This window comes from Protopterus annectens, chromosome 2.part0 (genome assembly GCF_019279795.1).
Source record: "Protopterus annectens isolate FY-2018-M chromosome 2.part0, PAN1.0, whole genome shotgun sequence".
NCBI lineage: Eukaryota > Metazoa > Chordata > Ceratodontiformes > Protopteridae > Protopterus > Protopterus annectens.
This window is the reverse complement of record NC_056728.1, coordinates 1863680568-1863705460: the sequence shown is the minus strand read 5'-3', so window position 1 is coordinate 1863705460 and position 24893 is coordinate 1863680568. Positions and strand designations below refer to the sequence as shown.

Below are 24893 nucleotides of genomic sequence, written 5' to 3'. Positions count from 1 at the left end.
TCTAAAAGTCACTAGTTTTAGGAGGAATTAAAAGGGGCATAGCTAAAATTCGAGTCAAAATCAGGTGTGACCATGAAAATCAGGGGCTGAGAGGTATGGTAGTGGACATCACTGCCTTCTAAACAGTTGCCCTAGGTTCAATTCCTGGCCAAAGCCAGGAAAATGTATATTTTAGTTTGACAGTCAGAGCAGAGGACTAAGGTTATGATCTGTTAATGAAAGAGTTACTTCTTGTGGTACAGGGTACGATTTCCTCAGCCTTTATTTGCCATAGTGTGAGCATGTTACTTAACCAGACAGTGCTTTTAGGGAATTTGGATTATGTTCCTTAATGGTCGCCTGGACTGAATGCCTAGTAGAAACCTATGAATCTTATAAATTAAATTAAATTTAATGAAAATATTTTATGCAGGAAATGAGATGCCCTGGGATTCAATAAACATCCGTGCAGGAATAGCTTATTCCTGCATGATAGGGACCGTTCCTGTGCAGCACAGCAGTGTGCTATGCATGTCCATGAAGGCATGCTGCCATGCTGCAAAACAGACATGGTTCTATGTAAGAGTGCAGGGGCTGTGTCTGAAAGCAGTGTTCTCATAATGCACATGCCCCCTGCACACTAGAATTGCCATACGGCAATTTAAAATGAGCGAGAATGCTTGCAACACCCCCAACCCGTCAGGGTAAGAAATCTGGACAAAGCCATAAGGGACAATCGTCCCTACAAAGGCAGAAAGTGGATAGAATAACAGGTTTAGCATAAGGATTAATATTCAGCAGGGTACAAAGCATATAGCGTACACCTCCCAACCCATCAGAGTAAGGAATATGGACAAAGTCATAAGGGATAATCGTACCTACAAAGCCATAAAGTTGATAGAATAACAGGTTCAGCATTAGCATGGATATTGTGAAGGGTACGAAGTAAAATACACAACAATTTTTTTCACATATTCAATAAAGTTTAAGAGTAGCTGCATGGGTGTGCCCATTGCTTAGCTATGCTTAGCCCAGCTGCAACGGCAGGATAAGTTAAAAAGCAATAGACATCCAGCATTAGCATAACTGCCTACAGGGACAGGCTCAGGATGTTCCTCCTCCAAGTCCCTCTGTGCCTGTGCTGGCCTTGGCAATGGTGGGGGGCTGTGTGGCCCTGCCCTGTGCTGTTCCTGCTGCAGCTGTTTCCACAGGATCATATTGTGTAGCATGGCACATACTATGAACATCTGTGTACATTTAGCTGGAGAGTACTGCAAGGCTCCACCAGATATGTCAAGGCAGTGGAACTATGACTTGAGCATCCCAAACACATGCTCTACAATGATCCTGGTTTGTGCGTGTGCCTCATTATAGTGTTCTTGTGTGGATGTGTGTGCATTTCTGATGGGTGTCATCAGCCACGGCTCCAGTGCATAGCCAGCATCCCCAACTAGATAGCCATATGAGATGTCCCCTCTGGCAAACTCCTGATACAGCTGTGAGCAATGCCAGATGTGGTAGTCGTGATAGCTTCCAGGGCTGCCAGCACATGCATTCATGATAATGCCCTGTGCATCACACACGACCTGGCAGTTGATGGAGGTGAAGTCCTTGTGGTTTATGTAGACCCTGCCCTGCTCACCGGGTGGTGCTTTGATGTGGATGTGCATGCAGTCTATAGCACCAACTACTTCAGGGTATTCTGCTAGATGGTGGAAGTGATGTATACGTGTGGGCAATGCCTCACGGGCAGTGGGGAAATATATGTGCTCATTGGCATGTGGTGTCATGGCATCCAGGAACTGGTGGAGTACCCTGGATCCTGATGCCTGTGAGACCCCCATGATATCCCCAGTTTGTCTTTGGAAGGTACCTGTGGCTAGTATTCTTAAGCCTAGACATACCTTGGTATCCACTGGGATGGGTTCCCCTCTATTAGTTCCGTGTGCAAGGCGTGGCTGGCACAGCTCAACGATTTGCTGTAGAAGGTCCCTGTCCACCCTGTAGTGCTCTACTATCTCTAGCTCATGTAGACCCTGGTAGGTTACCCTTGGTCTGTACACCCTTCTCCTCCTCTTCACTGTGGGTCGGTTGTCAACATTCTCCTCCTCACCACCCTCAGTCTCTAGCACATATTGATGGAGTAAAGCAGCAGCAGCCTCTAACATATTTAGTTATTTTTGCCAGTTAAAAATCCCCTGTCTGTGTACACCAGTGGTGTAGAGTTTGTGGGAAAAAAACAGTCTGTAGGGTGTTTGCATAGTTTATATTAGTGTGCTGGGCTGCTGCATGTGTAACTGGCTGATTCTGATACATTCTACCTGCCAGGTATGCTAGTTTTCCTTGATTGCATTCCTACTGCTGTTTCCCCTTCCCACTTCCTCCATTTTTAAGCCCCAAGACACGCCGCACATGCCCGTTGCTCAAATGTAAACAGTTCTGCTAGTTCCTCTTTTCTTTTTGTTTTTTGTTTTGTTTTTTAGGCCCGCTGTGCATCGCGCACACCCGTTTAGCTAATGTAAGCACTTTTAACCAGAAATGGGCCTCCCTGGCCACGAACACACTCTGCATTTTATGGAATAAGACAATACAGCCTCAGACACACCCCCTTCCTTAGCTGTGCTTAGCTAAGGACAAGCACGGGCCACAGAACTCCAATAAGCTTACAGCAAGAATGACACACCCCCTTATGAAGTCATTCAGCTCTTATACTTGCACTGCTGTATTGCTGCACCTACATGGTTAGGTACAAGCTGACACTTTGAGGAAATCTGTGATTCAGTATAACTCCCCTCATTTGCATACCCCAGTGTGTAAGTCCTTAGTTACTGCACTTAGATGGACCCATTCCCCTTGACAACCAGTGCTCCCTCGTGTTTACATTCTGCATGTCATTGACTATAATGGCAAAATGCAGAATTATCTTAAAATTGACTTTTCTCATTTTTTTTTTATTTGCGATATGATCCCGTTTGCTTGCCGCTACCCCAAGCTGAAATGGCTGTAATCAGCCAAAATAAAAAGTTTAATTTTAAAATAAAATAAACATTTATTAATGCCAATGGCCTTATATTTGTCCACTGGCATGTGTGTTTGACTGTAATACATGCTTTCCATGAGCTGTCCTGCCTCGGTTTGCTCAAATGCAGAAATGTATTCAGTAACTAACTGAATACATTTCTGCTCTGACACTGTTCCTGCATGGAGTCTGGACAGCTTAATGGATCGCAAAATCCCCTCATTTGCATGTTTTTTAGCAGCAAATGAAGTGACTTGCATCCCTCACAGCTTTCCATGCAGGAACAGTGTAGGGCCACTCGTGCACATGAAAACGGCACTTTCCTGGATCGCTCGGAGGCCATTTTCTGTGCAGGAGTTCCTACACTGTTCCTGCACGGAAAATGTCCATTCCTGAATCCCAGGATAGGCATGATATTATCCATGTAGATAGCTAGTTATAACTGAACAAACTATTAAGGCTAGGAATGTGGATGATTGCTTACATTAGGCCACCCCAAGGTGTGCAGTAGCAAGCATCTCCCCTGGTGTGAAGTAGGTGAACATTATAATACCAGACCTCTTATTTTTCAAGTTAAAATGTATGTGTGAATCAAGTGAAGATAAGATGAAAAAAAAACTTGGGTGGCTGATATAATGGCCCCTGCAACATCCAAAAGAACTGCAAGTCAATTAAAAGTATGTAAAGTAGTGGTGGGTGGATGGCAGCCCCCTTTGCCAGATGTGCTTGGATATCTTTCACTGACATTAAGTCAGTAATGTCCATTACAGTTCCCATTTTTATAATTTAACCTTAAAGTTTTAATATTTCAAGAAGTAAAGAATTAGAATAACAATAAAATATGAGCCACTTAACTGACATCCCCATCAGGGTGACAATCAAGTTGTCACTGCTTACACCTACTCAAAGTATGATGGTGTGTCCTAATATAAACAATCACCGGAATGTGCAGGGCCAAATGAGTGTACTTGAGTAGCTGTGTATGGAGCTTGCTTAATGGCAAGCCTAACATGTATATTTATATAAACCTAATTCTGTCATATAAAATATTAAGGAAGAGATTAATTACAATGTTAAAGTTAGATGGAAAATGCACAGATGTTCAGACCCCAGTAACAACAGGCACTACTGAATATGGGAGTAGTTCCTTAATTTTAAGAAAGATGTAATGAATACCAGGTTATTACAAACTGCAAAAGACCTTACCAAATATTTTAGGTATCACAGGATGTTAATGCAAAACCTCAATGCATTTTATTGTGCTGCTTAATAGCAAAAATAAAGAATTCTTCCTAATCTACAGTAACAATGAAAGTTATTGTATATTGCAAAGATGGTGTACTCAGTCATTTCTGACTTTTCAATGAATAGTTCCCATTCTTTCTTTGTACGAAGGCACTTCATTACAGATTATCAGCCAAGCTCATGCTGGCTCATTTAACTAAGCTCCAGATCCTGTAGCTACACTACGGTTGCATAGTGTTGGGTCAAAGGTCATACAGAAACCAAAGGCTGTGACAGTAACCATGGATGCATCTGCTCTAGAATGGAGGAGGCAATTTATTTGATTGATTAATCTATCCATTAACTGACTGATTCACTTTGGTAACCAGGTTAGTGGGCTGTTCCACATACAGTTTTGAACCATGATCCTGGCCAATGTTGCAGTTACAAATTTCAACATAAAATGACATTTGTTAGAGCTAACACAATAATGGCAGAGCACACTAGTAGAAATATACGGATAAAACATAATGACATGCAATGGATACAGAAGGAAATGAGAAAACAGCAATTAGTTTTTTCCAGAGGTTAGCAGTAGTGGCAACTTTTCATGGTAATGAACATGAAATTTGTACAAGTGGTATATCATAAGGCTTGTCATATGTGATTGCTTCTTGATGATGCCTGATGTCAGGTTTTTAGCCAGTCAGAACAACAGCACTTCTTGTAATTGTAGTGAGCTGCTCTACAAACACAATTAGTTACTGTTTTTTTTTTCTAATATTTTGATGTAATTAGTTTACAAGTTGCTGGTTTAAGCATTTAGAAAGTTTTTTCCACACACTGCTTTACAAGTGTGGACTTGACAGTGATATCTTGCATTTTCAGAATGTGATGTTAGAGAATAGCATGTATATCTCTGATGTAGCTTGTGTGCTAGGAAAGACCATTCCAGAACAATAAAGACTGGGCAGGGAAAAGGAAAGCAAAGTTGAAAGGTGTTTAATAATGAAAGTTATTGTTAGTGGTTACCTTGAGCTACTTCCCTTTTGTTTGTGGCATTTTCCTTGAATTGTCTTCACATAGCCATTAATATTCTGGTCAAAGCCAGATAACATTGTGGTCAAATCCATTTGGTGTTTTTTCAAGCCACATGAATGATCTCTCAGTCTATCAATAGTACAGAAATTACCTGTTTTCTGGGGGAAGCCTTGCTGCAATCTACAAAATCCACTAACCAACACAAAATGTAACAACTTCTTCTCTTCATTTCTCACTCAGGAGTTCATCCCAGAGAAGCACTCAGCCAGAAATGGCCACTGTGTCTCCTTCTTAATTTTCCCCACTTTCCTCTTATTTGTGTGTTTCTGGACAACATACAGTCATTATCCTACCTCTCATAATAAATAAATAAAAAAATCATAGCACTGGAATTAAAAAATCAGAGCAGATGTCCCAAAAGAGGAGTACCCCTGAACTTAACGACAAAAAACATTTTTAAAACAGCATTGCAGGTTAGTCTCAAATAAATACAGAAAACATCTAAACTAATCTGTTCTATATTCCTAACTAAATCTAAAAGAAATCACTGAACCCTAGTTACTTACTATTAGCAAGGCTAAGGACTCGAGTGCAGATGGTGATGATGAGTGGATGTTCTTGCCAGGTCCAAGACAAAATACAAAATGCACAGTCTCTCTTTGAGAGAGTTCCCAAATTTGTATCAAACATTACCATTAGGCCAACTTGGATGACATCACTCTTTGTTACTTGACTTCAGTTCCCAGGCTAAACAGAAACTTAACAGAATTTAACATTTCTGTGTGAGAAATACATATCTCTCAGATCTTTGCAGATCTTGGAAATCGTAAAGCAATAAAACACAAGGTTGAGCCTATCTGGGAATACCTTACCCGACTCCCTGTCTTGAGAGCACATCTGCTTTGGCATTGCTAACCCCGCTGTGGTGCTGCACTGTCATATCATATGCTTGCAACCCTAGGCTACACCTTAGTAACTTGGCATTTTGCTGGGTGGCTCGATGTAGCCATGTTAAGGGATTGTGGTCTGTAACTACAGTGAATTTCTTTCCATACAGATAAGGCTGAAGTTTCTGTAGTGCCCACACTATGGCTAGACATTACTTTTCTACAGCTGCATGGCATTCCTCCCTGGGTTGGAGCCTACAACTGAGATATACCACTGGGTGCTCTTCTCCCTCTGAGGAAACCTGGCTAAGTACAGCCCCCACCCCATGGTTTAAAGCATGCACCTGCACAACAAATTATTTGCTGTAATCTGGAATGGTTAACACAGGGGGGTCCCTCCAAAGCTCCTTTAAGCTTTTGGAATGCCTGCTCACATGCTGGAGTCCACACTACCTTATCTGGCTTGTTTTTCCTTGTCAGGTCTGTGAGGGGAGCAGCTATGGTACTATAACTAGGGACAAACTTTCCGTAGTACCTGCTGTCCTTAAAAATGCCCTCACCTGCTTTTTGGTAACAGAGGCAGGCCATGCCTGAATGTCTTCCACTTTGGCAGGTTCTGACCTGATCTTATTACTCCCCAATCTATGTCCCAGGTAGGAGGCCTGGGCCATTCCCACCTGACATGGTCAATCCTGCCCTCTCTAGTCTTCACAGCACCTCCCTGACATGCTGAAGGTGCTGTTGCCAGGAACAGCTGTAGATGGCAATATCATCCAGGTAAGCAAGGGCAAAATCTCCTGCTCCTGCTAGGATATGATCTACCAGCCTCTAGAAAGTTTCTGGGGCATTTTTTATCCCAAAGTGCATCTTTGTGAATTCATAGAAGCCAAAAGGAGTCACAAAGGCTGACCTCTCTCTAGCATTGGGAGTCAAGGGCACCTGCCAGTAACCCTTGGTAGGATACTTAGCCACACCCAGCTGATCTAGGGCTTCATCTGTCCTAGGCATAAGGTAAACATCTGACTCTGTGTGATTATTTAATTAACTGTAGTCCACACAGAACCTGGTGCTGCCATCCTTCTTTGGTACCAGCACCACTGGGGAGGCCCAGGGACAGCTGAATTGCTGGATTACCACTAGTTCCAACATTACCTGTATCACCTTCCTCAGAGTCTGTTTGACTCTTTCAGGCACCCTATAAGGGGCATGCTTAATAGGCCTTTGGGGTCCTGTATCCACATAGTGCTGCACCAGGTGTATGCAACCTTGGTTTCCCAGTGAACATGCCCCCAAACTCCTGTAGCACTGCTTGGATTTCTGCAACCAGGGTAGGGGATAACTGCTGGGACATTGCTACCCCTTCCGTTGAGGTGTCACCAGATCTCCCTCAGACTCCACCTGCCATTCACTCCAAATACTCAGAACAAGGGCCTCCCTATCATGGTAAGGTTTCATCACATTAATATGGTACAATTTGTGCCCCTGCCTCCTTCCTAGCAGTTCTACCATGTAGTTAACATCACTGACCTTCCTTACTACCTTGTAGGGTCCATCCCAAGCTGCCTGCAGCTTGTTGTGTCTGACAGGAATGAGAACCATTACCTGTTGCCCTACAGCATACTCTCTAGCTTGAGCATTCCTGTCATACCAGACATTTTTCTACTGTCCGGCTTCTACCAGGTTCCCCTGGGCCAAGCCCATGTGTTCCCTGTGCCTTGTCCTGAGGTTTAGGACATATGCCACAACAGACTCCTTGTGAGATTCACACTCACTCTCCCACTCATCTCAAATCAAATCAAGAGGTCTGCTCACCCTATGCCTATACAGAAACTCAAAGGGTGAAAAACTTGTGGACTCGTGGGGAACCTCTCTGTAAGCAAATAACAGATGGGGAAAATATTTGTCCCACTCCCTCTTAAACTGGTCTGCAAATGCCCATAGCATCATCTTGGGTGTAGAGTTTAATCTCTCAAGAAGACCATTAGTCTGGGGATGGTAGGGGGTGGTCTTTAGGTGCTTCACCCCACAGTGCTTCCACAGACAAGCTAGCAGGTCTGACATGAAATTGGCACCTCTGTCAGTCAGTATTTCTTTTGGGAAACCTACCCTGCTGAAAATCTCTAACAAAGCTTTTGCCACCTTTTCTGCCTCAATGGAGGACAATGCCACTGCCTCAGGATATCTGATAGCATAATCTTGTACCACTGGGATATACTTTTTCCATGTAGAACTTGGGGTACTCAGAGGCCCCACAATATCCATAGCTACCCTCTGAAATGGCTCTTCAATCATAGGCAAAGCCATCAAAGGAGCTTTCGCCTTGTCTCCTACCTTGCCAACCTTTTGGCAATGCTCACAGGTCCTGCAGTACCCTGTTACATTTCTGGAAATCCCATGACAATAGAAGTTCTGCATAATATGTATCTTGGTATGCTTTATGCCCATATGACCTGCAAAGGGAATATCATGGGCTGTGGCTAGAAGTGCCAGATGGTAGGCTCTGGGCAATCCCAATTGCTGTATTCTCTCACACTCTATCCCTCCCTCAGGAGTCCACTCTCTATGCAGTAACCCTTTGTCCCAGTATACAGATTCCCCCTTCCCTTGAAAATCAGGTGCCTCACTAGCTACCTCCCTCAGGCCTTGCAATGTAGGGTCTGAGAGCTGAGCCTGTCTCAACTCTTTCTTTGTAAACCTTCCCAGCTCCCCTTCCACAGGAAATCTGGTAGTCTCTGACAGCAGTACATCACTGTCAGCATGGGCACTACTACTCACATCTGCTCTTGCAGTCACTCTGTCCAAAGGAACATCAGTCCCATGTGCCAGCCTTCCCCCGGTGTGTGTTTGTGCTTGTATATAAATCAAATCTCAAAGTGTATGTGTGTCAGCTGCTTGGGCAGGGACATGAAGCACTGGTTGGACAGAGAGGGTGCTGGAGGTCTTAGCTTGACCACTTGGCTGAGATCTCAACCCTATAGCTGTGCCATTGGGGAGTCTTATTGGGGATCTGGTGAAAGAAGGAGAAATCAGCCCCAGACTGACTGTGATCTCTGTGTGCTCTTAAGGGAAATTGCACTTTACTGTGTGTGTACTTATCATCCTCCCAGTGTGTACATCCCCTACTGTTACCAGTGGTGAGGATTGAGGCTCCATGATTACTGGGCACTGCAGAGGCATCACACTATGGATAATTGTAGCTTCTAGCTGTTCATTGCTATTGTCTATTTTTCTTGCTGCACTATGCTATTAGTCATTTGAATGGAGCAACAGCCCAGTACAAATAGAAAAATGAACTAATAGTACAGTCAGTTAGATGCTGACTGTGCTATTTTAGTTGCATTGTGCTATTGTTCTGCTAAATGGACCAGCAGGCCAGTGCAACAAGAAAAATGGACCAGTAGCAAAGGAAACTGGAAGCCTGATGTATTATTGGTCTATTTTTTCCTAGCTGCACTATGTTATTGGTTGGCTGAGCAGACCAATAACAAGAGCAGTGAGAAAAATGGACCAATAGGCACAGGCAGCTAAAACACCATTCATTAATTTGTCTATTATTCTAGCTATGTTGTGTAGTTGGTCCATTGAACTAACTCATAGCACAGTGTAGCTAGAAGTTGACAGTGAGCCCATTCACTCCATTTTGATTTGATTAGCTCCTCTCTTACTGGCTGTATAATAGTACCAGAGAAAGAGCACATGCTGATGCTCACAAAAGACAAATAAGAGCAGCAGAATGTGCATTTAAACAAATGCCCAGATCAGAATGCTCCATCAACTATGGAGCAGTTGTGAGGTATGGTTTTCTGATAGCTCTGTTTTGGCCCTGCAAAAAGTGTTTCTCTTGGATTAGCATCATTTCCTGAAGCAGCCTCTCTGAGACCTTGAAAGAGTCACTTGTCTCACCCATTGGTAAGCCATACCCAAACCTTCACTCCTTGTGACTGACTGCTTGTATTCTCCATTTCCATGGATGACATGAGACCCATCTTACTTGGAAACAGTGGTTCAGATACCAGTTTCTGCTTAGACCAAACACTTGAAAGGCTTATAGAAGCAAATGAACTCATTATTATTCATAGACCATGACATTGGGACTGAGTCTGTTCACTTTGGCCAAGTTTAATATTCTTGATTGCCCATCTCAGATTTTTGATTTAGGGTTTATTCTTCTGTAATGTTTCACCTATCTGTTATGTGCAGTTCTCAGTCAGATGCTAATTATACGTCTTTGACCTCTTGGAAAGCTTGTAGAATTTTTTACATGGTACAGATAATTTACATCCTCTTATCAAGAACCTAATTCCCTCTTTAATTTCTCCAGTTCTTTTAGGTTTCTAATACCATAATGGGAATGGACCCCATTCCTAAGTCAAAGTGTAATTAAATTCATGAAATTAGTATTGTTCCAGTCTTTGATGTTAATTCCCTTTTTAATTTCCCCAAATCATTTGTGTTTCTAATATCATGATGGGAATGGACCCCATTCCTAAGTCAAAGTATAATTAAAGTTCATGAAATTAGTATTATTTCACTCTGAAGTCAGCCAAAGGTGCTCTTCGCAGCATCCGCAATGAGCCCAGTAATGAATCCATCTGCAGTTTGTATGGAGTTACATGTATTGGTAGCGTATCTAAATATGCTTGTAGAATCTTTTTTATAAGAGCTGTTGCTCCTACTACTATTGGAACTACCTGGATATCCTTCCTCCACATTCTTCTCATTTCTGCTTGCAGATCCTAATATTTTATAACTTTGTGACACTGTAGTCACTGGATGTGGCGATTTCAATGATCAATGCTACTCTCGTCTTCTTTTCTTGGACTAATATATCCAGTTTTCTAGCATCTATCTTTTGAACTGCTGGTAATGGATGATTCCATGTAATGTAAACATCATTTTCTATGATGCTTCGTGGCTCATGTTTCAGTGTTTTTCAGCCACTTCAGTACCATAATGTTTGCACAATCCCCAGTGCAACAGTCTCACCACATTATTATGCCTTTCAGTATACAGTCCTTCTGCCATTAGTATGTCACTTAATTCCCCCTAGAAAGTTGGTGCTGCTGTCTTCTAAACCCATCACTATAGCAGATCTTTGTATCTTGTAAAACTTTTTTTTCTGTGGCCATCACTTCAACCCGTAGTCTTTTGGAGTTGCAGGCTTGATTTGTGAATTCCCCTTACCATATATTCCATAAAGTCAGTGTGTCTATGAAACATAAGCTTTCATTTATCCCCAAGACAGCAACAGAGACTAATTTCAACCCAACTATAAACAGATGGTGTTTCCCTAATTACTCAGACAAGCTAAATATTTATTGGAGTGCATGGTTCTTCACATGTAGCTTAGGTTTTACCTTGACAGACCTAAGGTTGTCAAAAAAAACAGTCATTTTCTGCATCCATTTCCAAAAACAAGTTAGGTGCTAAAGTTTCCAAACTGACCTTGTCAGAATGCCTTTCTCAATGTTTCCAGGTTTATTACCAGAAATATAACAAACCTTTGTCATCAATCTGGCCAAGTTATTGCTACCTCTCAGACTTTCTTCAAAAATGCATCATTTGGTGATATCTGTCCAGCTGCCTCATGGACATCACTAAATACTTTTGCAAGAACCTAGAAGCTGGATGAAATCTCTATGATCAGGTCATTCATCAGTGACACTGTTACTGGGTTATACTTTAATGAGAAGCCACCCAGGTGGATACACATGGCACTACTTCCTCAATGTGATAAAGATTGATCTCCCAATCTCAAGTTCAAAAGTTATATACTTATGATAATAGATTTGGACTGGAGGTTCCACATCACCATCTCAAATCTTCTTTCCCCTGCTCAGTCTTTATGGTTCTAAAGGGTACTGGTTAGTATTTTTGTTGTATGTCTTTATAATGATATTGCTTTTTTATTTTTCATTACCCCAAACACTAAGTGGCATCCCCCTTAACTTTCAGTTATAGCTTTCCCTTTGTCTTTGATAGTGAGTTTTTCTACAGTTAATTAGCTTATAGTTTAGACTACAAAATGTTTCTGAAGCATACACTTTTTATCTCTCTCTCTCTCTTTTTCTCCATCGCCATTTTCTTTAGTCTTTTATTTTTCACTCTTGACCTTATCTCACCCATTGTGTCTCCATAATCATTGTTTCCCTCAATATAAAAGTCAGTCTCATCTAATCCTGTCTCTTTTCACTATTTTGTTCCCTCTGCAGTAATTTTTCTCTCCACTACAAGTCTAATCGTTCCCTTATTCAGTTTCTTTTCTTAAACTTACTTCTAGATAGTATCACTGATGGCTTTTATCCCCTAACTCACCAATTCCACTGATTGTTTTTGGTAAGTGACACAGACATGGGATGGGGGAAACTTACTATGCTCCTTTACACTGCCTCCAAAACCCAACTTCTCTGCCCTTCTCTTCATTTATACAGGTGTAACCCCCCTTCACAACCCATAAGCCAGTCACACAGGCAGCACACGAACCATGCACATCAACACAAAGTATCCACAAAAAACACTCATTCTCCTTGCTAATCTCTCCAGTACTGTCCCGACACTTCATTTTCCATCACCCAACCACAAAGTGAGCACAGGAACCACCCACATTAACCATTAATCCACTGAGGTTCATATGTTCATAGGTAGGTACTAGGCTATCTGCCCGAGGGCATTTATAAGCCTAGCCAGAGTGTGTTGGCTTTCACTGCCCCATTGATTAATTAACTGATCCTCTGTCAAGCAGAGCCAATGAAGTGATCTCAGGGGTGTATTTTCTGTTACCCATCCACTCATCAAGGTTTCTCTTGAAGAGTGTTAGTGAGGGGCTCTGCCTGATGTAATTTGGAATTTTGTCCCAAAGCATGGGGAGTCTCTGTGACAGGAATCTATCCCTCCAGCATGTTCTATTTATTGTCGTGGTGAGGTTTAGCTCACTAGAACACGTGGCTCGCAGTGACTTGGATTTCTTTAGGTGGAGCATGTCCATCAATTCTGAGTTGGACATGGCTTTGTAAGTCAGACAGAGATCACCTCTGAGTAAGCGATATGCCACTGAGTACAGCCGGAGTTTTTTCAGTTGGGCTGCATATGATATATGTTTGAGGCCAGTAATCCTCCTGGTGAGGTACTTTTGTGGTCTTTCCAGCTGTTGGAAGTGTCTTGTGAGGTACATCCCAAATGGGGCATTGTACTCTATGATGGTCTAATGAGTGACGAGTAGAGGGGCACTATAACCTCTTTATTTCAGGATGTGAACCCTTTAGTAATTAGATGGGCCACATAAAAGGATTTCCTAACTACTTTGGCAATATGATTGTCAAAGGAGAGATTACTATCTACCTGGGTCCCCAGATCTCTTATTACCTCTTCTGTATTAAAGGGGCTGCCACCTATGTGGTAATTCGTGGGTGTTTTGTTTTTCCAAAATGGGATGACTATGCATTTTTGGCATTTAGTTTGAGGCCATGACTTTGACACCAGGTGTTCGTCTCAGTAAGGCCCTTTTGGAGGATGTCCGTGTCAGCCGGAGAGTCAATTATGGCTCCCAGTTTGCAGTCGTCGGCGAACTTGGTTAGCCATAGTCCTTCTGTGTTTGCCCATACTTCTGAGAAGTATATGCCGAGCAGTAGGGGGCCCAGGACCGAGCCTTGTGGGACGCCGCTTGTGACTGGTTTAGAGTCTGACCTGGAGCCCGCTATTCTTACCATGTGAGTTCTGTCTGTAAGCCAGTTGGCAACCCATCTTGTGACGTAGGAGTTTATGTTCAGTCTAGTGAGTTTTTCTATAAAACCCGAGTGGGGAATGGTGTTGAAAGCCTTGGCGAGGTCAAGGTAGGCTGCGTGAACCACCTTTCCCTCATCTATGTCCTTGGTGACTGTCTCGAAGAAATCAACCAGGTTTAGTAGGCATGATCTGCCCTTAACAAAGCTGAACTGGGGCAGGTCAAGTGTTTGGAGGTTCCCAATGTCTTTGTTAATCAATTCCATGATGATGCGCTCCATAGGATTGCAGACCAGGCTAGTCAGGCTTATGGGGCAATGGTTACCAGGGTCAGTTGTGGCCCCTCCTTTGTGGAGAGGAATAACCATTGCTGTGCACCATTCTATGGGCACATAGCCTGTGGAGAGACTGAGGTTGAACAGCGTGTTTAGGTGGGGGGTTAGTTCGTTCTGTAGTTCATGCAAGACGCAGTCTGGGACACCATCCGGTCCCATAGATGCTGTGTTTTTAGCCTTTGAAAGGGCTGTTTTCACCTGTGCTTTTGTGATTTCCGGGACACTACACTTTTCCAGTATTGTTGTGCGCCCTTTTGAAGGTGAGAGGGAGGTGAAGTTTGCACTGAATTTATCTGCCAGGATATTGGCAATATCAGTAGGTTCAGTATATTTTGTGCTATTTTGCACTAGCTCAGAGCATATCTGTGAGTTGCCACTTAGATTCTTGACATAGCTAAAAAAGGCATTATGGTTATCTTCCTTGGCTATTTTTCTTTCGAAGTTAGCCTTGGATGATTTTATGAGGGACCTTAGTTTCTTACTGATACTGATCAGGGATGTCTTTCCTTCTTTGGATTTGCTTTTTTTTCTGAACTAGTTTCCTCCTTCTATCATATAGACTGTTTATGGCAGGGGTCCACCAAACTGGTTTCCTCCTCTTAGAGGAGTGAGTCTTGGTTTTTACTAGGGATGGCACAATCCATGCATCCTTGTAGGTGCTCACAGAGTGCATTTGTAAAGGTTTCTGCATCTTTGGCAGCATTATCCTTTAGCGTGGGGGCTGTGAAACTTACCGCCTCTGTCTTAAGTAAGGTAAAGTTTGCTTTAGAAAAGTTTTTACTGTGGTTTCCTTAGTTGGGGGTGGTGGTGGGGTATGGACATCCAGAGTGATTAGTTTATGGTCTGATCTCACCAGTGATAGGTTGACCTACGGTGTGGAACACCTGTCGCCCATGTTGGTGATGACCAGGTCCAGTATGTTTTCACCTCTGGTAGGGGAGTTTACCAGCTGATCCAGGATGTTTGAGTTGATGTATTCCAGGAATCGGTCTGCTAATCTTTCTACCAATTTTGACTTGTAACTTCCACCGACTCACTCCATCCCCACCTTTCACAAAGCAATCACCTGCATCACAACCCTCACCAATGCAGATCATTTACCATCTCTGCCACTCCCCCATTCTACTACTCTCTCCCTGTACATATCCATAAATCCTTCCATTCCAGCTACTGCAAGATATTCATCCTACCATTCTAGTGTTACTTAACTCCTGCAATGTACCTACCACCTTTGATCTTTAACAAAATTGCCAGTCTTTAAATACTCAAGTTTCCTCCCTTACTCTTCTTCCAGGAAGCCTTAGTCAATATTTTATACTTTTCTGTATTTATCCTGAAAATTCTAACTTTCAACTTGCTATGCATATTTACCTTTATCTTAATCTGACATCTTATCTCATATCAAAACACAGCAGGCATAATATGCTCATACTGACACACTTCAACTCTGCAGTCCCAAATTCACTGTAATACATCCTCTTTCCCCTACTCCTTCATTCATCTTTGCAAAAATAGCTATGCATACAGTAATTGTTTTCTGCAAAAACTGGGCTTACAAAATAGACCTAAAACTTGCTGTCTTTTCCCCCAGCTGCTTCTGCCTAACCTGTATTGCTCCCTAGACTTTGGCTCCACTGCTCAACAAATCTGATAAAGCTTTACTTAGAACAAATATCCTTAATGGGGCCATACAAACTAAGGTTTATAATGTCATCATATTAATATTCAAAGCATGCATAACAAAATTCATGATCTGTATGCCTGGCTGGCCATCTACTCCTGTTAAATCCTAGTTATAACTGAGACAATAAAAATAAAGAGATTTTGCCCCCCAGGCTAAAATATCCTCAGACTGGACCGAACTCATAAAAAGCAGGTGGCATCGCAGTTACATAGTCAAACTTCATCATACTTCTCCCAAATCCCTGCTCCCCTCCAATCTTTAATAATGCTGAACTACTCATTTCAGTCTTAAGATTATTACTGCTATCTGCATTTATCCCAGGTAATAATATCCCCACAACAGAGGACATCCTACCATGATTCTCAACAAACATCATGCTGGAAATCATTTATTATTATGGAGGAACCTCAGTATAGATTGGTTATCTATCTCAGCAAACTATACAAGCGCACACATTATCACCATTCCCTTACTGTAACAAAACATCCAGTAATGCATCCACTGTGTACTGGGTTCTCAGTTGTGACCCAGATAAAATAATCACTTGGAGTGCCCAATAGGACTCCCGAGATGACCATCTCCTAACCCATATATAAAGATTACCACTGTAGAACCCCAAGCAGGATCGTTATGACACAGTATGTAATATCTGCAGTTTAACAAAAACACCTTCACTGATACCTTAAACCAGTGCAAATAAAAACAATTAAAACTAGTACCGCTAGGCAATGCTACAACTTCTTTAACACCTTTCTCTCTCTGTACTTAATTAGCAAGTCCCTGTTAGAAAAAAAGGGTCATATTCAATCCCATTCCCTGGCTAACCAGAGAGACAAAGCAACTTATAAAACAGAGGGACAGAGCCTGGTGCACTCCCTGACCTCAGAAAACTATACTGGAAAATAATGCAAGCCAGTTCGACACACTTTTACATATGTTCACCCTTATTAATAACACCTCTTCTAACATCCTTCACACACCCTACCACAACCAACATAATAAAACCTACTCTGATTCAAGCCTGTCATTGCACATCTCTTACTTAAAGTGATTTGCTGATGAAAATGATCTTACCTATGCACCACTGTATGTGGTACATAAACTGACGTTCTATCACTTCTCCTCATCAGCTAACATTTCAGTGCTTTATTCTTTAAAAAAAAATACTTTCAAAATTGGCATTTTCCATATTTTGATGCTGGTGAGGGTAAACAATGAGCTTTAAGCTCCAAGGCATCATTGTAAGGAACATGTCTCATGCATCCATAGACTTTAATGGTCAAAGCATAATGCTCGTTGACATGCCCATTAAAGTCTATGGACACTCCTCACGCTAGTCCTTACATAATGTCACCTTAGGATTGCCTAAATTTGTTAAGGTCATGGTTTTAATAACATGTTTATGAAGCTTTTTATCAAAATACCCTTTTAAAACATAATTAGTAACAGCTAGGAAAATACCTTGCAGGACTCAACTCCTCAAATTCTGAGAAGTGAGTATAAATATCGGCAAATCACTTTAAGTTAAAATCCACCACTCCTGCTGCCAACAACCTCCCTTCTGACTTCCTTAGAATGGCAAGAAACTCTCTTTCCCATCCTGTGTAAATCTTAATCAATAATCCTATCCAGGAAATCTACGTTCCGGAAGACTGGAAAAAAAGCAGTTATAATACCACAGCCTAAAGGTGGTAACGCTAATGAATCACAACTCTTCCAGCACTTCACAGACTACAACTTAATTCCACATTCACAACATGGTTTCAGACCTCATCGCAGCACTACTACAGCTCTTCTCAACTTTGTCAACCTAATCTGTTTTCAGAGGGACACTGGTAACCTAGTTTCCTCCCTCTTTCTAGACCTTTCAAAGCATTTGACACCATGTCCCATCCAAACTACTAACCGAACTGTCCCTACTTGGCTTAGGTAATATTTTTAACACATTGTTTCACAACTACCTGTCTAATAGACTTTAGGCAGTCAAGTGGTACAGAAAAGTATTCCCCCTTTTGCCCATTACTGTTGGAGTTCCTCAAGACTCTATTCTAGGCCCTATTCTTTTTAACATATTTGTAAATGACTTGCACACAGCAACCCCCTGCTATACAATATGCAGATGATGCTACCTGCATCTGCTCTGCCAAAACCTTAGCAGAGCTGCAGGCTATAACTCAGACATCCTTCTCTTTCATCATGTTGTGGCTTGAAAACTCAAGACTCATACTAAATTCAAAGAACTTAGGCTTTTTACACTAAAAAAACATTCAAAAGTGATGACATGACCCTTGAAATGGTCAGAATACCAAGTTACTAGGTGCCACCATTGCTAACTATTTGAAACTTGCCATTCACAGTCAGTAAACTATCAAAAACATACCAAACACACTCCTTTTTTGCACTAAGCACTTTTCTTACTGGCAGTCTCAAAAAATCCATATAATCCACTTATCTATTGCCTCTCTCTTATATTCTGCCCCAATCTTCACAAACCTTTAGCATTCTCTCCAATCTAAAATTGATCAATGCTACAACAAAATCTGCAGCCAATAATTAAACAAAGTCCCATCACTGTCTGGCTTTGAAGCATCTAAACCATCTGAAACTACCACACTTCTTATCTCTCAACAACTGGTGGTAGTCTATAATATAATGCACAAGCCTCTAAACTGTCAGCTCTACTAAATATTATTAAATCTTACTCCCCAGATAGGTCCATGTGCTGTAGGACAAACCTATTTTCCCCATAACTCCTCTGAAAGAACCCCTATGCAATTTCTGTCTCAAATATTTGGAATTCCTTGCTTCTACCCATTAGACTATGGGACAAGCCCCCCCCCCCCTTAAAACCAGTTTAAAACAATATCTCAATGAACTTGGTTGTTCTCTTGCATATCCCCAGGGTAATTCGCACAAGTACTTACTCTCTATAAAATCCATCACATTTCAACACCCCATTCTAAACATTTTGCTTAATGCTAAATTTATAGTAGAAATTAGCAGATTTTTCTTACTCATGCACCTACGCATCATGTAACACCCTTAAATGCCTGTATTATCACATTATAAACTATGTACTTATCTTAAAACTATATGGCTGTAGAAAAAGTTAACTTTATCTTTTATTAGAAATTAAAAGTCAGCTTTATTTTTCATTAGAAATTACCTTAAAATAGCAGTGAGTAAACATCCTCTTTTGCCTGATCATTGATTATTTGCTTATTTATTGCCTAAATTGTAATTTTCTAATCTCTGTCTAATGTACGTTTTACATTGTTGTATCTGCCTTATTGTCTGTTATACATTGTCTTATCTTGTCAGTTTTTCTTATTTGTGAAAGTGTATAAAACTATGCAGTTTTACAGTGCGTGGAAAATTTCACCCCAGGCCTCTGCTGAAAAGGGGCTTTTTCAAAGCCATTTGGACAATCCCAGTGAACAAAAGCAAATAAAATAGTAAATAAATAAATGCTTTAATGTGCATTACCTACCAGCAAGTAAGAAGAGGATTCCTCCTGAAACGGCAATCCTGCTCTTTGTAACAGGGTTGTTATCCCCTACTTTAGTACATTTCATGCCCACCACACTGATAATGATTGCCAGGAAACCCAGAAGCACAGATACAACCATCAGGGCACGGGATGTCTGTATGTGAACTGAAAAATAGAAAAAAGCATTAAGAAACATTCAGACTTAAAGAAAAAAACAAACAAGCTATTCAGTAAATAGATATCAATAATATCAGAAATAGTTAATCTGGAATAATGGCTAGTTAGTCCACATTTTAGTTAGCTCATTACCTTTTGCTCTTTGGATTTAATATACAGCAAACCGGAAAAAAAATAAAGATTATTATTAGTCTGTTACAGTATATTACCTGCAAGTCTACAAGATAATTTTCAAGAAAGACTGTGGGAGTGTGGTAAAACAAATCCATACCAGTTTGTGCAAGTGTGTGTGTGTGTGTGTGTGTGTGTGTGTGTGTGTGTGTGTGTGTGTGTGTGTGTGTGTCTGTGTCTGTGCGCGTGCATGCGTGCGCTTTTGCGTGTAATTCTGTGTACATCTGCATAAGTCATGTATCTTGATACAGAGGAGTGTGGAAATTCTAAAAAGCTATCACTGAATGGTAGGAGACCAAACCACCATTACTTCGATATAGATGGTCACTTCCACTGTGTATCATAGTATCACTGTAGAATACTAGGTAATCCCCCCAAACAGCCTTTTTAAGCCCAGTCATGTTTCCCAGTAAAATTTGAAAGGTATTGGTTCACAAGGGTTTTGTAAGGTATATATGCCTCTGAGACACATGCCTGTCCTTCCAGCATGTCTTATTTATGTTGCAGGCAAGGTTTACATCTTTGGATTGGGTATCCCTAATGCTATTTGTTTTATGGATGTGCAATATATAAGGACAAGGCTATGAGGTGGTCTGCATAGGACTTGTTTTACCTAGTGTATTCTTTTTGTGAGGAGTTTCTGAGGATGCTTCAGTTGTTGTCTATGCCTAACCATATACATTTCAAAGTGGGTATTGTACTTAATGATTGGTCTTCTGAAAAAAAGAGTACAACAAAACAATGACATGTTTGAATCTAGATGTCATACCCCTGCTTATAAATTGTGCAACACAGAATGATTTCTTCACTACAGCAGACACATAATGGGCAAATGCCAATTCACTATCTATGTACATTCTCAAATCCATGTCTAAAGAGTCAATTTAATACTTAAAGGGTGTATTGTCATTATAGTAGCTTGATGGGGTGGCTGTCTTTACGAAATACACTATGATGCATTTTTTGGCTTTGAGTTTTAGACCATGGCTCTGGTACCAGTTATTAGTCTGAGTCAGGCCTTCTTGAAGGATATTTGTGTCTTTGCATGATTCTATGACTGCTTCTAGTTTGCAATCATCTGCATACTTGATCAGCCAAAGGTCATTGATGTTAGCTTAGATCTCAGAGAAGTAGAGACCAAACAGGATCAGTATCAACAGTGAGCCCTGAGGCACCTTACTCCCTATTCTAACTTCTTTGGCCATGGCTGTAAGTCAGCTGGCCATCCAGTGGGTGATGTAGAGGGTTATACCCTAGTGGTGTATTGTGTCAAATACCTTGGCCAAGTTGAGGTAGGCATTATGCACCCTTTAGCCCTAATTCCATTGCTTTGGTGACCTTCTCGAAGAAGTCCACCAGTTACGTACACAAGACCTGTCCTTGACAAATCTGAACTGGTCTGGGTCTAATATTTGTAGGTTACCTGTGTTGTCATTTAGGATATCCATGATTATTCTCTCCATAGCTTTGCATATCAGCCTAGTCAGGCTTATGGGCTGATAATCCTCTGGGACTGTGAACTGGACCTGCCTTTGACAAATCCAAGCTGATTTGGATCCAGTGCTTGTAGGTTACCTATGCTGTCATTTAGGATAGCCATAACTTTGCATATCAGGCCAGCCAGGCTTATGGTTCTATAATTCTCTGAGACTGACCATTGCCTGCCTTTCCACAGCATGATGACCACTGCAGATCTTGATTTGTTTGGAGGCTGTGGTGCTGTGGTTAAATAGTGTTTCTAGTGGTCTTGGTAGCTCATATTTCTTGATATGAAGGCTGCATCCTGGGATATTATCAGAACCCAACAGTGTGGTGTTCTTGGGCTTGGACAGTACCTTGAGCACCTGCTCTCTATTGATAGTTGGGGGTTATGGATGTTGGTATTTCCTGAGGGGCATTAGGAGGAAGTGGTTAAAATCGGAGCTAAATTTGTCAGCCAAGAGGTTTGCTATATCTTCTGACTCCATATAGGTGACACCATTGACAATTAATTCAGTACATTGCTGTGTATTGCCTTTGAGATTACAGGCATAACTGAACAAAGCTTTATGATTATACTTAGTCTGGAAGACTAATTTTACCTCAAATTTGGATTTGGTGGGTTTATTTAGCCCCCTGAGTTGCTTGTTTAGGTTGAGGGAGAGATTTCTTACCTTTCTGGGCATTGCACCTAGTAATTTTTCCATGAATTTTTTTCTTTTGTTATACATCCTGTTGATGCTGAAATTCTACCAGGTCAGCTTGTTTTTTGAGATAGTCCTGTGTTTAATAAAGGTAGGTATGGCTGTCTCTATACAGCTATTAAAATGATTTATAAATTGTTTCTGTGAGCAATTCTACATAGGCAGAAGTGTTTTCAGGGTTTGGGAGTAGGGGGACTGAACAGTTCCACGTAGACAGCAGTGGTCTCAGAGATTAATATTTTTTGGTACACTAGATGAAGTGCACTGCAAATGTGTTATGCCATGCTGGCAGCAGTGATCAATAACAGATATTTGGTGAAATCAGTTTTTTTTGCAAGTCAGCCAACATATCATTTTTCCTAAATGCTTTTTCCTTCTGTGCCAGACAAATATTAGCCTCTTCATGAGCCTGTTTTGATTCAAATGACTGCCCTTAGACAAGGATTATATAAGGATGTCAACCACTTCCCCACTGCTTTACCAATGCAGACCATTACTTTTTTTATTTTACTTTTGCGTACCAGGTAGTACATGGAACAGATAAATCTCTGTGTACTACAAAGAATCATGATCAGATCTCCAATCGTAACATATGTGTTCTTGATATGGATGCCAAGATTGACCTGTTGAGCTCCCGGAGACATAGGTTGCGTTTAACTTCAGGCCATGGCTCTGGCACCCATATCTGTTTCGTGAGTCCCTTCTGAAGGAGGATATCCGCGTCGTGCCATTTCCACTATGGCTTGGCTTCCAGTTCTGCTGCAGTCGTTTGTCACTCAAACCCCCATCCTCCCTGGCTGGCCTGTACTGTAGAGAACAAGAAAAAGCCAAGCTAAGGGCCGAGGCCCTGTGGGACACCACTTGTGACCGGCTTGGAGTCTGACACAGCGCCAGCCAATTACCCTCCTGTCTGTGGGTTCTTGGCAACCATGTGTGTGTGTGTGTGATTATAATCGTCTGTTATGTGTATGTGTGATATATATGGGGAGTGTCAGCTGTAGGTGTTGGGTGTGTGTGTGTGTGTGTGTGTGTGTGTGTGTGTGTGTGTGTGTGTGCGTGTGCGTGTGTGTGTCTATGCAATTGTTTGCTGGTTAGGGTTTGAGTTTGAATCAGGTTAGGGGGATAATTTTACAGTTGTGCATATTTGCATATGTGTGGGGAAGGGTGTCTGAGTATTTTGTGTAGTGGTACTGTTAGTGAAAGGATTTTTCGTAAGGTAACGTGTAGGGTTGGTATTATGGTCAGGGTCAGTGACAGAGTTAGAGTTAACAAACGTGAGTAACATGATGCTGGGTGATGCATAACATATGCCCTTTAGTAAAAAAATACTGGAGAAATTTTCTGTGATTAAATACTGGAATCTGTTAAAAATAAAAAAAAAATGAGCTTTTTCCTTTATTTAAAAAAAAGCATTCATAACAGTAGCTCATACTCTTTAATGAGACAAATCATCTGATTGTAGCTTTTCTACTGAGGTTGTCACTGTCACCTGGTTTATATATTATCTTTTCAGCAGAGCATTTACTGTTTTAGAGCACAATTCCATCATTAAAATGGGAATACTTAATAAAGGGTTTTTTCAAGGATCGGTACTAGGCTCTCTACTTTTATTATTGTTCATAAAGAGCTTGGCCTGGGATATTCCGCATATTAACTGCATTATGTGTATAATTTCTTCATTCCAGAATGACTTTGGTTATATTTAGAACTGGTACTCCAAGAACAAAATGATCATTAACCCACAGAAGTTAACTGTCATGGGTTTTAGCACTCCATTACTGAGCCTTTTGGTGCAGCTCTACCTTACATAACCTGACAAAAGCATTTGGTTTATTACTCCGACTCAGTCAGACTTTATCCTTTCTTGACCGTAATTACCTGTTAATGACTAAATTTGTAAATTAACTCAAAATATCTTATAAAGTACCCCATCCTATCACTGTCAACGTTGGAAGGGAAATAGCAGTTAATGTACTGTTACCTAGACTTGAATACACATTACCATTATTTTACAGCTATTAGCATAAAACACTGCTTTATTACAAGCTACTGAAAATAAAATCCTTAGTTATACTGATTTATCATGCAACACAGAGCACCACTGTTTTATTGTGCAAAAGACAAGATGGTTATCTGTCACAGCCAGGGCTCACTTTCTATTAAATATTTTACATTCAAATTACTTAATGAAGGATACTGCCCTCTACTGTTAAAAAAACTCATTGTGCAGGAAATTTCATATTCCTTGTGAAGCCATAACAGCATTAGGATGCACAAGCCCCAATTTTCTTTAGCTGGCTGTAAATAAGCCCTCACTAGCCCCCTGCTTCCTGGAACAGTACACTTACCAAAATCAAAGTAATTAATAACCTGTCTTTGTTTAAGAAAAAGCTTAAATAACATCTTAATAAAGAATTCAAATGCAATTCTTTTACAGCACTGAGTAGTAAAATTGCCTCATTTCACAGGATTAAAGAGCATCAAAACTTATTGTTTATCACAATGACATCTACTATTTATTTGACCAATTTACCTACTTTGTTAACAAGTATGCCACAGTGGTACGGCGGTAGCGTTGTTACCTCACAGCAAGAGGTTTTCCCGTTCAATTCTCAGCTTGGCTTGGGAGTGTCTTCTGTGTGGAGTCTGCATGTCCCCCCATGGTTGGGTAGCATTCGAAAGACATGCGTGCGTAAATGGGCATGCCTTCGTTGAAGGTTAGGCATCGAGCTGGCACCTCTGCGTTTTGTAAAAATCTACTGCCAATCATTAGCGGACCGGAGTTCCGCTGTGGCGACCCCTTACCGGGAAAAAGCCGAAAGACAAACAACAACAACAACCTACATTGTTAACAAGTAAACAAACAAACACTAAATAAATAAAGTGGAAAAGGGATTTAAAGCTATAGATTATCCAACTATATAGTCAGAAGGATTCACTTTATAATCTCGAAATACTGAAATATTGAATTTCAGTATCTGGAG

At 41.1% G+C, this 24893-nt stretch overlaps 1 protein-coding gene across 1 annotated transcript in view; it reads right to left on the bottom strand.

The window, feature by feature from the left end:
- The window catches only part of CLDN19 (claudin 19), a 162496-nt gene that overhangs the window by 49398 nt on the left and 88205 nt on the right, over positions 1-24893 (bottom strand). Inside the window, exon 2 of the mRNA XM_044061894.1 lies at positions 19379-19543. Coding sequence (XP_043917829.1) covers positions 19379-19543 — 165 coding nt within the window. The remainder of the gene's footprint in view (positions 1-19378; positions 19544-24893) is intronic.